The sequence below is a fragment of the Manis javanica genome, chromosome 4 (assembly GCF_040802235.1).
Source record: "Manis javanica isolate MJ-LG chromosome 4, MJ_LKY, whole genome shotgun sequence".
Classification (NCBI taxonomy): domain Eukaryota; kingdom Metazoa; phylum Chordata; class Mammalia; order Pholidota; family Manidae; genus Manis; species Manis javanica.
The window spans coordinates 1,360,232-1,372,516 of NC_133159.1; the positions used below are offsets into that span (position 1 = coordinate 1,360,232).

The 12,285-nt window shown below is 62.5% G+C and overlaps 1 protein-coding gene across 4 annotated transcripts; it reads left to right on the top strand.

Moving 5' to 3' along the window:
• Positions 1 to 559: 559 nt before the first annotated feature.
• Positions 560 to 6,751, top strand: TNFRSF14 (TNF receptor superfamily member 14). 4 transcript variants are annotated; one of them, XM_073233052.1, is made up of 9 exons: positions 560 to 578; positions 1,350 to 1,482; positions 2,372 to 2,479; positions 2,730 to 2,855; positions 3,917 to 4,072; positions 4,183 to 4,294; positions 5,041 to 5,246; positions 6,009 to 6,040; positions 6,255 to 6,751. In XM_073233052.1, the coding sequence occupies exons 2-9, from the start codon at positions 1,407 to 1,409 to the stop codon at positions 6,519 to 6,521; spliced, it is 1,083 nt and encodes a 360-aa protein (XP_073089153.1). In that variant the 5' UTR covers positions 560 to 578; positions 1,350 to 1,406; the 3' UTR covers positions 6,522 to 6,751. The 4 variants fall into 4 exon arrangements, with proteins under 4 accessions (XP_073089153.1, XP_073089152.1, XP_017516869.3 ...); XM_073233051.1 differs by lacking the exon at positions 560 to 578 and having other exon boundaries at positions 1,293 to 1,482; XM_017661380.3 differs by lacking the exon at positions 560 to 578 and having other exon boundaries at positions 1,295 to 1,482; positions 4,204 to 4,294.
• Positions 6,752 to 12,285: the final 5,534 nt, after the last annotated feature.

Below are 12,285 nucleotides of genomic sequence, written 5' to 3' on the forward strand. Positions count from 1 at the left end.
AGGGGGTGCCGCTTCACTGGAAAACCTGGCAGCCAACAGGCAGTGGGCTGTGAGTGTATCTCTCACAGAGGGTAGGGGCTTCTCCAACAGGCCTTGGGGTGGGGACAGGAGTTACAGGTGGGTGTCCACGGGGCTTCTGAGCCCCTGGGTCCCCCGTGACCCCGACCCTGCCTTGCAGCACTGAGGTCAGGGAGCTGGGCTGGTCACCTGGAGGATGGTGGCCAGAGGGGACCCTGCATCTCAGCACTGGGAAGCTTAGGCTGGAGAAGACGTGGGCCAGCCTCCACCCCATCCGGTCCCCTCCCCGAAACCCCTAATGGGAAGTGGCCGGGCCTGGTGAGCTGGACACACTCAGCAGGTTGTGATGGGTCTGATGAGAGGGGAGCCACACTTAACTGATTTTGCAACTTTACAGAAGAAGTCCGGGGGTGGTGTGCCCATCACATGAGCTTGGGCTTCAATGTGATGTGGAAGCCAGGGGATAATGGGAACTGACTCCCCAGCCACTTGCCAATCTGGGGCCCAGGGGTGGGCAGGCTAACTTACATGTGCCCCGAAGCCTGCCTCTTAGGGCCCAGGTATGTGGCGGTCCTACAGCAGCTCTGGGGGTGGCAGGGGTGCTGGGAAGCCTGGGTGGGAGAGCGCCCTCTGGACAGGAAGATGGGGTCTGGCCGAACAGAGACCCAGGACAGGGCCTGTCTTCCTGGGCCCCCGTTTCCCCATCTGAGAAATGGGTGCAAGGACCACCCAGCCCCGCCCTGGGACAGGTGCGGGTGTGGGTGCCCTTGGAACCCCTCTGGGTGCTCAGGGAAGGCACACGTGCCTCTCACTCAGCCCTATGGGGCCTCAGGGGCCTCCCCGCCTCTGCGGTCTGGACAGTCACTTTCTGCAGAGCCGTGTGCTTGGGAATGTTTGGAGGGGACAGTCACCCCGTTTGAGTAGAAGCTGAGACAGGCGATGGAACCTGGGGGGCTCCCGCTGTGGCCTCAGCATTGGAAGTGTAAACGCTTTGGGTGCAGCCCCACCACGGGAAACCCAGGGGGCTGAGGGTGAGGAGAGCGGCCTGGAGGCCTGCTTGGCCAGACTTGGGGCTCGAGCACCAAGGCGAGGGGCGGTCCTTGGGCTATGCCTGCGCCTCCCCCGCTGCACAGCTGCCCCCTGACTGCCTGACCTGACACTGGCTGGACCCGCGCTGCCCGTGCCCACAGCCTGCTCCCTCCAGCCTGACAGTTGCCCCAAAAACAAGCCTTAGGGGAGGAGCTGAAATACTTCCTGGCCTCAGATAACTGCCTGGAAACGCAGTTTCTCTTTTTCTTTCACCTCTCACACTGAATCATTTCCTGGTTAAGTGCTGAAGATGGTCCTGCTCGCAGCTGCAGCGGGGCTGGGACACCTGGGGCCGAGCAATGAGGGGAGCTGAGGAGGGCCATGCGGCCTCTGAGAGGCGGGGCCTGCCCCACGGGAGCCTGGGGCCTGTACCTGGTGAGTCCCCGAGTCTCTGTGCATGCCCCTCCCCGGTCCTGGGGCCCCACAGATGTCCCTCCGTACTGTCCTGTCCCAGGCCATGTCCTGCCCTGCTTACATGGACCTTTGTTCCCCACTGCATGGCACTCTTGGGCAGACCCAGCCCCTTGGCATCCAGCCCCCAACACTGGGCATGGTGGGCAGACAGGCAGGAAAGCCATGCCCACCACCAGCAGAAGCCCCCCTCCGTGGGTCCGGGCCCCACCGCCCGTTCAGGCAGCAGGGAGCCCCCTACTGCCTGGCTGCTCTTGCGAAGGTGGTGCGGGCTTGTGCCTTGTGCCAGGGGTGGGGGTGTGGGGGCTGGTCACCACATCCACGGCTCTGTCCTGGGTGATAAGCTCCTGTTTGAGCAGGCGGGTGGAGTCCACAGCCGGGCCGGTGGGGAGAGCCTCCTCGCCAGTGTGGCCACGAGCCCAGGCACTTTCTCCCCATGCAGACCGCTGACCACCAGGCAGAGTCGGCCTACACCCACGTCCCTGAAACAGCCTCCCTCACCCCTTCCTCCCCTGGCTACTAAGCAGCCTATCTCCCGGCCACGCCTGTGAGCCCTCAGGGCCAGGCCTGCTCTGACCCTGCCAGGTCCCCAGGGCCCAGGTGCACGGGAGGGCCTGCAGGTTATCAGGCCCGGAGAAGCTCAGAGCTTCCCAGGGATGGGCGTCCCACACTTCCAGGCAGGGGACAGAGGCCAGAGGGCGACAGTCCCTAACCAGACTGGGGTCTTCCTGGCCAAGCCCCAGAGCTGTCCTGGGAGCCACGTCACCCCTCCAGGGCACTGCCAACTGAAGGGGCGGCTGCTGCCCCACGTCACAGCAGCTACTGAGGCCTATGCCTACCCTGTCCCCTCCAGGCCGCCTACCTCCGCCTCCTGAGGCGCCCTTGCTGCATCCTGGCCTCACCCCCTGCAAGGAGGAGGAGTACCCAGTGGGGGCCGAGTGCTGCCCCAAGTGCAGCCCAGGTAGGCCCGGGCTTTGAGTGGGCATGATGGCAGAGCCAGGCCCGGGTGCCAGGGCCCCTTGTTCTCCCAGGACGTTCCGACCCCAGGGCAGGCTCGCTGGTGGGAGGCGGCAGAGTGAGACGCGAGGCGGAGGCCCCAGCCCAGGTGCCCTCGGGAACCTGTGGGTGACGTCTCCCTGTGGGGGCTTCTAGGGGCAGTGACGGCAGCTGCCCAGGCCTCCCCAGCCCACGCTGTGGCCCCCTGGCTGCAGGTTACCGGGTGAAGCAGGACTGTGGGGAGCTGACAGGCACTCTGTGTGTCCCCTGCACCACAATGACATACACAGCCCACTTCAGCGGCCTGAGCGAGTGTCTGCCCTGCCGAGAATGTGACCCAGGTGAGAGCGCCGAGCCCGCCCCCACCCCCGCTCTGCCCTGTGTTCCCCGGCCCAGTGCCTCTATCTCCAGGGCCCCCTGCAGCCCCTAGGTCCGGTGCACCTCACCCAGGGCGCTCGTGATGGTCTGGCCACAGGCGGCCTTAGGCCCCATCCACACCTGCCTCTCACCTGAGGGGCCCCTGACCCCTTCGCCCCGTCACCCAGACTCTCCAGAGCTCAGGGACTCTATCATGTCACACGGGACCCTCTCTGGGACAAACCCTGATGGAGAGGTGGGTCAGACACTGCCTCCCCAGCCTGGGGGTCCCAGCACAAGCCTTGACCCCTGCAGCAGGCAGATTCTCAGGACCCCAGCCCACCCCAAGGGGCCTGCCTGCTTCAGCCCTGGACCCTTGGCCTTCTTCCTGCCCAGGGCAGGTGTCTAGGAGGCAGGGCCCCAGAAGGAAGGGCACGACAGGGGCTGGAATGCTTTGGGGCTTGGCATCAGGGGTGAGGGGCACAGTCTCAGCTGCACCCACTATCTTGCCCCATGGGGACAGCACCTGAGTGGCTGGGGGCAGAGGGCAGATGAGGCTGTGCTCAGCAGGGCTCGGGATGGTCAGCTGAGGGAGCGGGTTTTCCTGTTCTGTGACTGCCATCTGACAGGCCTGCTTCGCAGAGTGGGCACCCGTCGAGGGGCACCTGCAGGGGTGGGTGGCCTGGGCTGGGGCCCACTTCCTCAGCCACCCTGAGGCTGATGTGGGCTCCTTCCTGCAATGGCCCTTCTCGTGGACAGCCTCTGTTGGCCACCCCCTGCCAGCCCTTCCAGGCCCGCTGTGGCTGCCTGTGTCCCTCAGAGCCCTTCGGGCTCTCACACCTGTGTCAGCAGCTCTGAGCACCTAGTACTGGCTGAGCAGCGGCCACCCAGTGGAGTCCTGGGGTGGCGGCGGTGGCAGGCTCAGTGACACAGCAGGGCCGCAAAGCTAGCCACCCCTCCCCACAGCCTGGGCAGGGGCCCCCGGTGCTCACCACTGCCCATGGCAGCTCCTGCTTGGCGCTCAGCTCCTTATCTCGGATCCCAGACATGGGCCTGGTGATCAGGCGGAAGTGCTCCCCGACAGAGAACACAGTGTGCGGCTGTGACCGAGGTCACTTCTGCATCATAAGGGAGGAGGGCAATTGTGTTGAATGCCAGCCGCACACAGACTGCAGACCTGGCCAGAGGGTACGGGAGAGAGGTGAGCTGGAAGGCCCTGGGCACCCTGACCCCCGGGCCCCTTGGAGAGACTGACCCCATACTCATGCCTGTGGGGAGAAGCCCACTGCCCTCCCGGCCTGGGCCCCTCAGCCTGGCCCTCTTATTTTGCAGGGACCGAGTGGCAGGACAGGGTGTGCGAAGACTGCCTTCCTGGGACCTTCTCCCCCAACGGGACTCTAGAGGAGTGCCTGCCTTGGACCCGGTAGGCGGTCCCAGGTGCTCTCAGCACTGAAGCCCCTGCAGGGGTCCCCCAGAAGCCCCCAGGAGATAGGGCCCTCCCCCAGCAGAAGGACCACAGCCCCACCCTGGCCACTCCGTCATGTGTCTGTGTCCAGGAGGCCCTGCGGGAGCCCTGCGGCTCCCACACACCTCACAGGAGCCGAGAGCCATGTGTCAGCAGAGGCTAGTTTCCTGGAGGCCAGAGGCCAGCCTTCTTGGTGCGGCCCCAGTGGGTGCTGGCACCAGAGCCCCTGTCCTGCCTCTGTGGTCTGGGCAGCCCCCAGTGTCAGGGCCGAGGGGGCTTCCCAGGAGTCTGGGAATGTTCAGTGGAGGGGATGTTCAGGAGAGTCTCAAGGTGAGGCTCCTGCCTCTCCTACACAGGACCCCCAAAGACCCATCCCAGGCCCAGAGCTGATGGGGCTCTGGAGTCTCTGGGGAGCCCGGGGTGACCAAGCGAGACTCTGCAGGGGACGCAGGTGCCTGTGTCCCATCCTGCCCCCATCCCCTGGGTCTGTCCCTGACACAGCTCTCCTCCTGGCACGGCTCTCCCTGTCCCCTCCTTGCTGTCCCTCCCTCTTCTCCGGCAGCAGCAGTGGGGTTTGGAGAGAGACAGACAGTGCCGACCTTCACCTCTGAGCCTGGCTGTGCCATGGGGACCCTCCTAGGTGGATCTGCGTGACATTGGGCCAGTGTGTTCTGCTCCATGTCCCTGCCACTCCTGTCTCCTAGGTGCAAAGGCCTGTTTGAGACAGAAGCAAACCCTGGGACCAACAACACAGACGTCACATGCTACTCCTGGGGCCAAGCTTTTTTGGGCCTGACTTTTGTCCTGGTTGTGCTTGGTGGTGGTGTAACCCTCATCTGTGTATGGCTGAGACGGAGAAAGCGTGGTGAGGGAAGGTGCCTGGGCCCACCAGGGCTCAGGTCCCCAGCAGGTACATCTCAGGCCCTCCCAGGCTCTGTCCCTCCATCCAGCATCTCCAGGACTCCCTGGACCCTTCTCAGGGGTGGCCGCTGCTGGTTGGGGAGCAGGCTTCCTGTTGATCGGGAGCCCTGTTATCTAAGAGCCTTGGGGGTTGGGAGCTAAGGGACTGAGCTCCTTTGTAGGGAGCCACCTGCCTCCCTGGGCCCACTGCTCACCTCAGGCTGCGAACAGCTTGGAGGGTCAGTATCTGCCCCGCTGTGGTAAGGCTGTGTTCCCCCTGACACTCTGTGTCATTCATTCCTGTGTTGGTTCATTCATTCACTCCTTTGACCACCCCTGTTTTGCTCCCCATCGGGGCCTGGTGCAGCTGGACCCCAGCACCTGCTCCAGCTGTTCCAGCTCAGCCTCTGGGGGGCCCACGCATGCCCATGGGGCAGCAGGCACTCCTAAATCCTCACTTTGGGACCCCAGGCTGCAAGGAGGTGTCAGGGTCCCAGGCCCTGCGTCTCTTCTCACCCAACTCTGGGCACCTGCTCTTGAGGGGTGCGGGACCTCCTCTGTGCTCACCCGCTCACCCAGATGATGGTCGGATTGGGGTGGAATGAGTCTGGCAGCTATGGAGGTGGGCATGGGTTCCCCCATGTCTGTCTCATCATGTTCTGGGCCCCCAGGGAAGAAGCCTGGCAGTGGCCCTGACCACATCGGTCTCCTCAAGACGGTGGGGACGCCCTGGCTGCGTGGCCCGTCTCTGATAGTCTGTCTCTCTTTGCAGGACTGCTCGCCAAGAGGACAGTCTCTCCCCAGGTACTGTTGCTCATCCTCCACTCTCCCTGGAGGGGCTGCTGCTGGGCAGGGACTCCCAGTCCCCTGGGGGCTCTGAGTCCTGGTCTTCAGCCTTGCTGTGTTGGCATGGAGGCCACAAAGTGCTCCCCTTAGAAGCCTGGGCTGACCCTGAGCATCACAAGGCCCGTGGGCTGCGGCTTGCTGGCAGGGGCTTCAGGCTGAACATACCCCGCAGGAGGCAGGAGCACGTGCTGCAGCCGGCCAGGCCCTGCCGGCTGTGCCTGATGTCACCACCGTGGCTGTGGAGGAGACAGCGTCTGTGCTCACCAAAATGGACCAACCGATCAGATGGCTCAAGGAGGCAGACCACGGCGGACCCACTCCTGGGCGCGAGTCAGACTCCTCCCAGTACCCAGAGGTCACTGCTCTCATGAGGGGCCCTAGCCCTCCCCTCACTCCCGAGCTGCCCACGTGCAGACCCAGCCATGGAAGGACACAGTGACAAGCCACTCCTGGCTGTACACCCTGCCCGGTCCCCAGCCCTCCACCCCCAACTTGCTCATTTGTGGGGTGGCTTGGGGACACCTGCCTCCTGGGTGGGGACCACATGGGATGGGCCAGGAACGCAGCAGGACATGAGTATCACACAGGGAAGGACCCCTGTATTGGAGTGTGTTCTGTTCTGTGTCTCCATTTGTTAGGAAAAATATCTTTTTAAAAATGATTTGAGAATGTGCATCTTGTGGTTCCTAAAGATGGGACTAAGAGGTCAGGTCCCATCTGGGACCTGGGACACACTAGTACGTGGCCTTTGTGCCTGCAGCCTGGCTCCAGGGTGAGAGCAGAGCCGGGCAGCAGGTCTGCAGGAGATTCTTGTCTGCCTCCCGCGTGCACTGGGCTGGCACCCTGAGCCAGGAGGGCCCTCGGAGGTGGGTGCTCCTGCCTATGCAATGGACATGCTGACGCCCACCCACTTGCTGTAGAGCCTGGGATGCCCGGAGCTCGGTGCAGGGGGGCTAGCTGAGGCCAGGGCTGCTCTCTCCCGCTCATCCCCCAGTTGGCGCCCCCAGGCTTCAGTCACCTTTATAAATTAAGCCCTGAGCACCAATTAGCCGACTTTCGCATTGTTCCTGGCCTCCCAGGGTCCTCCCTGCCCCACATACCTGGGGTCCAGCTCCTATGCCTGCTGGCTGCCTTCAGCTCCAGCATGCAGACCACCAGTGGGCGATGCCAAGGACACAGGAGGAGCCCTGGACTCATTCTCTTTCTGGGGGTGTCCCTGGCTACAGGTGTTCCAGGATGCCAGTGAGGCAGCCCCTCCTCACAGAATCCACCCTGGGCCTGGGGGCTGCCCCTGAGCTCTGGAGTGGTGGCATCTCCCCCCCTCACTCCCTCCCTGGGGGGCAGGGGTTCTGGCCCTGTCAAGTCTTCCAGACTCACCTTCTCGCCATCAATGCCGGGAAACGAGCTCTTTGTGACCCGGCTACTTGATTTCTGCTCTGGTGCCGGGACCTTCAGCCACCCTCCAGGGTGGGCAGCAGGTAAGCTGCAGCAGCCGCACTGTTGGGCCTTCCGTTTGCCATCTCTGCTGGGGGTCCCCTGGAATACGGTGAGGGGTCAGGAGGGGTCCTCCCCAAACCCAAGGCAGAGGGCTGTCCCTTCCTTCTCCGGGTCCAGGCCCCCAGGGCTGTGGGTGGGGCGGCCCAGTGCAGGGGCACCCAGACCCTCCACGCAGGCAGGGCCTACCCAGGGGCACCCACCATCTGGGTGGTCTTGGCCCTACCTCTGGGCTGCGGGCCCTCATCAGTAGAACTGGGTGACACTGAAACGTGTCACAGGCTGTCTTGAGAAATAAGACAAATCCACAGAGCACCTGGTAAGCTGCTCTTACCTCTTCCGGGTCCCTTCTTCCCAGAGCTGGGGGTTAAAAGTGGATATTTAAACCTCACCCCCGCTGTTTTGAGAGAAATCTTCTGCATCCGTGGATGTTTTGCTGCCCTTGTCTAGCTTGGATTAATACTTAGTCCACAGGCACACACCTGATCATCTACATCTGCCCTCTTACAGCACTAAACTATGTTTTCTACCTTTATCTTGCATCTACCTACCACTTCAGCATGTTATCAAAAATAAAAAAAATAATAATAAGGGAGAAATGTGGGATCAACATATAAATCAAGTACAAAAATCAAACGAATATTCATATTTGACCTGATTGTTTATAGGTCATAATGCGTGATCAAAACCGAAAGTTTCTGTGATGAATGCCCTTGCAGTGTCCACCATGTAAGAACTTATTCACTATGTAAGAATTCGTTCACCATGTGAGAACTTGTTCGTTATGCTTCAGAAGATTGGAGACTGACGAGAATTAGGCTTGAGATGGATTAATGATTGTACATTGAGCATTGACGCCCCATACTGAATTTTATTGTTGTTAACAACCATTTGATCAATAAATATGAGATATGCCCTCTCAAAAAAAAAAAAGTGGATATTTAGCTGGCAAGTAAGTCATTACCAGTATTTTATGATCAAAGCGAACATGGGCGTGTCGTTGAGTAAACGCTACGTTCACACGGATTCTCAAGCTGAAACAAGGCCACGAGAAGAGGCCAGGCCTCGCCCCTTCCGCCGGCTGGGACCCCCGCCCGGCCGCCAGGCCCGAGACCCGCGCGGGCGCACCCCCAGTCCAAGCGAACCGCGCCCCACGTCGCTGTAGCGCCTCTCCGGGCCAGAAAGCCTGCGCCCGCCCCCGCGACCACGGGACCAGGGGACCACGGGACCAGGGGACCACGGGACCAGGGGACCACGGGACCAGGGGACCACGGGACCGCCGTCCCGCCGCCCAGGCCCAGCGAGGCCGCCACCCACGACCCGCGCCGCACTCTGCGCGGGCGCACCGCGTGCCGCTGACGAGCGCAGGGGGGCCGGTCTGGGGCCGCGACTGGGGCGGGGCCGGCGGGGCCAGGGCGAGACCAGGACGGGGCGGGGCCGGCGGGGCCTGGCTTGGCGGCCTGGGGCGCGGGAAGGTCGGTCCCTCTGCGTCGTAGGGCGGGGCCGGGGGCGGGGCCTGCCGCAGGGAGCGGGGCGGGCGGCCGGCGTGAGCGCCGTGGGCCTGGCCCGCCTGGGCGCGTGTCCGGAAGCACGCGGTGGCCGGGTGGGGAGGCCAGAGGGGTGCAGAGCGGTGGGTTCGGCCCCGGGATCTGCCCAGGCGCCCTGGCAGCGTATCCGGCGTCGGCGACCTGGGGTTCGGAGAGGGTCGTGGGGCGGGGGCGCAGGCTGGGCGTGCGCGGTGCTGGCTGGGGACCCAGGGCTCCGGGGCGGGTTGGGAGAGCGGGCGGTGGTCCCCGCTCCGCTCCGCGTAGGCAGTGGAGCTGCGGAGCCTGTGGCAGGAGCAGGCGCGCGTGGCTGCCGGCCTGCGGAGCTTCGGCTGCATGTGGTCCCCGCCCCGGTCACGCTGGGTCGCCGGGGACCTCAGCAGCCTCAGGAGCCTCCGGGACCAGCACGGCGTGTGCCTGGTGCGCTTGCGGTGCGAGGCCCCGCGCCTGCGGGAGTTTCTGGACGGCGACTACTTCGCAGGAAACTGCCTGTGCTCCCCGCTCGCCTCCCATTGCTGACCCCCCAGCTCCCCTGAGGCCCTTCCCGAAACTCAGGGTGTTAGGAAAGAGTATAAAACCTAAATGTGATTTATTCCCACTAGGATGTTTAAACATTTTAACAGTAAGGTATTAACAAAGGGCCACGTGGTGGAAGCTGCTCGGGCTGAGAGTGGGGGTGGGGGAATTGATAAGGACCTGGCAATACCTGTTTGAGTTTTTTCAACCTACCAATAATATTAAGACAAATGTAAAGGAAAGATACAACCGGCTTAGGCAACCTCCGGGAAAGAATGTGAACCCTGTGGTACTCATCCAATGAGAAACCAGGGGAGGGATGCGCGCACTAGGAGATAAATTATTGGCGCCAAACTCCCCAGGTGTGCCTGCCCACCAGATACCTGATCTTGCAAGACCGTCATTAAAGTCTCGCTCTGCAGTTCTCTGTGTCTCCGCGTGTCCACTTACTGAATTTGGACCAGTGAGTGTGTTTCTCAAAAGGGCATTTGCTGTCGCCTCCTTGCCTAGCCGAACCCTCTATCCAGGAGAGGCCCGGGCATGCTCCTCTGTTAGTTCCCCTCATCTCGCCTTCCATCATCTGTGGCCCCACCCACATCCCCCAGCCCTGATGTCTTTGCGCTGTGCGCGGGCAGTGCGTCAGAGCTGGTGGTGTCAGTGCCTTCGAATCAGGACCAAGGGTCCTGATTACTGGGTCAACTGCAAGCTCCTCACCTCCGCAGGAGGCAGAAGTCCTCCCACCCTTGGTTAACTGCTGATGAGACCCCGAACTTCCCAAGATGTCCCTGCACCAGCAGGAGGAGCTGGGATGAGCTCAGGCTGGGCACCCCCCAATCCCCGCCCTGCTGGACATGTCTCCCGGCACCCATGATGTGCCCTGGCAGTGCCCTGGGCCCAGTGGTAGAGTCCAGACAAGCCCTGCCCCTCCCTTCCCTATCACCCCTGGGCCTCTGCCCCTCCTCTAACACTGGGTATGCAGCCCTGCTCTGCTCCTTCTGGCCCTGGATTGGTGAGCTGGGTACCAAGGGTGAACAGAGGGCTGGATGCACAAGGGTGAGCCAGGGAGCTGGGTGGGCCTGGGGCACACACCTGCTGCCTTCCAGAACTCTTACCTGGAGGATAGAGGCAGTTCTACAAGGAGCTAGGCTGCAAGCGGTGAGTGGTCTAGGGAGGTGCACATGGGGGTCTACGCTTCTCCTTGCCACCCCTCTGGGCAAGCTGACCTGTGGCATTCAGCCAGCCCTTTTGCTGGGCTTTCTCCCGGGTGCTGGGTGTCTGTTATAGGCCATAAGTTAGACTTCTCACCCAGGACCTGCCCACAGCAGACTGCAGATGGGGCTTAGAGCCTAGTGCCCCAGCCAGGGACCATCCCAGCCACCTTGGATGCCAGTGCCACAGGCTGGTGGCCTCACTTGATTGGCGGCACTAGCTGAGCCAGATCTCTGGGCTCGGTCTACGATTCCTGCAACCTCTGTGGGGTGCTGGCCACTGGGCTGTTTCTGGCTGGGCAGGTACTTCTGTGGGCCCCATGCCTGCTGAGCCCTGTGAGATGGGGTGGGATCTTCTCATGGGAACTGGCCTGTGTCTCTGGTGGTGACTAGAGGTTGGCCGCCAGGACCACATCACGACAGTTACCTCAGACTGTCGCTGTGTGGGATGCCCAGAACGGTCCTTCCTCTCTTCAGGTCATGGACTGTGGTGGGAGGGACCGGCTGCTCTTGGCCCCCGGGAGTATGGCTGGTCTGATGGGCCTTCTGCTGTCCTCCTGTGATGAGGAGGCGTATGTGAGGTGAAGGCCTCTGAAGGTCCGGGAGGTGCCAGCTGCCCTGGGCACACTGGGAGTTGGATGTGAAGAATTGCCCGGAACCTCTGGGCTGAGCTGCTCACCTCTGCCTGACCTGCAGGCTGCAGAGAGCATTAAACTGCAGTTTGCCCCCTGCATCTCCTCACTGGCTCTGAGCCCTGCACCCTTGGCAGCCCCCACCCCAATGGCTGTTGGTCTGCTCCGGGCCAGCCAGCTGATCTTATCCCCCAGGACAAGCCCTTTCCCTGGAGCTGAGGGCGGTGGCCTCGCTCCGGTGACCTCCCTGGAGACCTCAAGCCTCTGGGGCATAAGGGTCAGGAGTGTGAGGACGGGCCCAGGGGTCCGCAGGTAGCTAACTGGGTTTCCAGTTGGCCCAGGGAGGGTGTGGTTTCCACTCTTCCTGCTGGCACCTGGTGGACCACGGGAGAGGGCTGTTCTGCCGGAAGGGCCTTCATGTCATGAAATGAGGATCCTTGTCATTTGCAGCCTGGTCAGGGAGAGTCTAGCTCATGTCCAGTGCCCACCCCACACCTTACCTAAGGAGCACAACAGGAACCTCAAACCTAGGAGGCCCAGAGCAGAACTCTGCCCCGTCCCCGTTGAGCTCTTGGTCTGAGTGGGTTCAGATGACCTCGGCCCCTTGCTATGCCCACTGGCCGGGGCCTGGGTGACCACAGTGGCCTCCTGGCCGGCCTCCCTGCCTCCCCCACCCTCACCCTGCGGGTGATCCAGAGCTCCTCTCTGGCTATTTAAAGACTCAGGGCAGGTGACAGTGTCACTTTGTGGTTCGGCGCCCCCTCCTGGCTTCCCATCAGAGTGGTATCCAGATTCTAGGCTGAGGCTCC

What these genes read in the sequence shown, in the direction of transcription:
- TNFRSF14 (XM_073233052.1), top strand. Translation starts at nt 1,407, where the DNA reads ATGAGGGGAGCTGAGGAGGGCCATGCGGCCTCTGAGAGGCGGGGCCTG. An exon ending in CTGCCGAGAATGTGACCCAG is followed by an intron (nt 2,856 to 3,916) that starts GTGAGAGCGCCG and finishes CTCGGATCCCAG; the next exon opens with ACATGGGCCTGGTGATCAGG. An exon ending in AGAGGACAGTCTCTCCCCAG is followed by an intron (nt 6,041 to 6,254) that starts GTACTGTTGCTC and finishes CATACCCCGCAG; the next exon opens with GAGGCAGGAGCACGTGCTGC.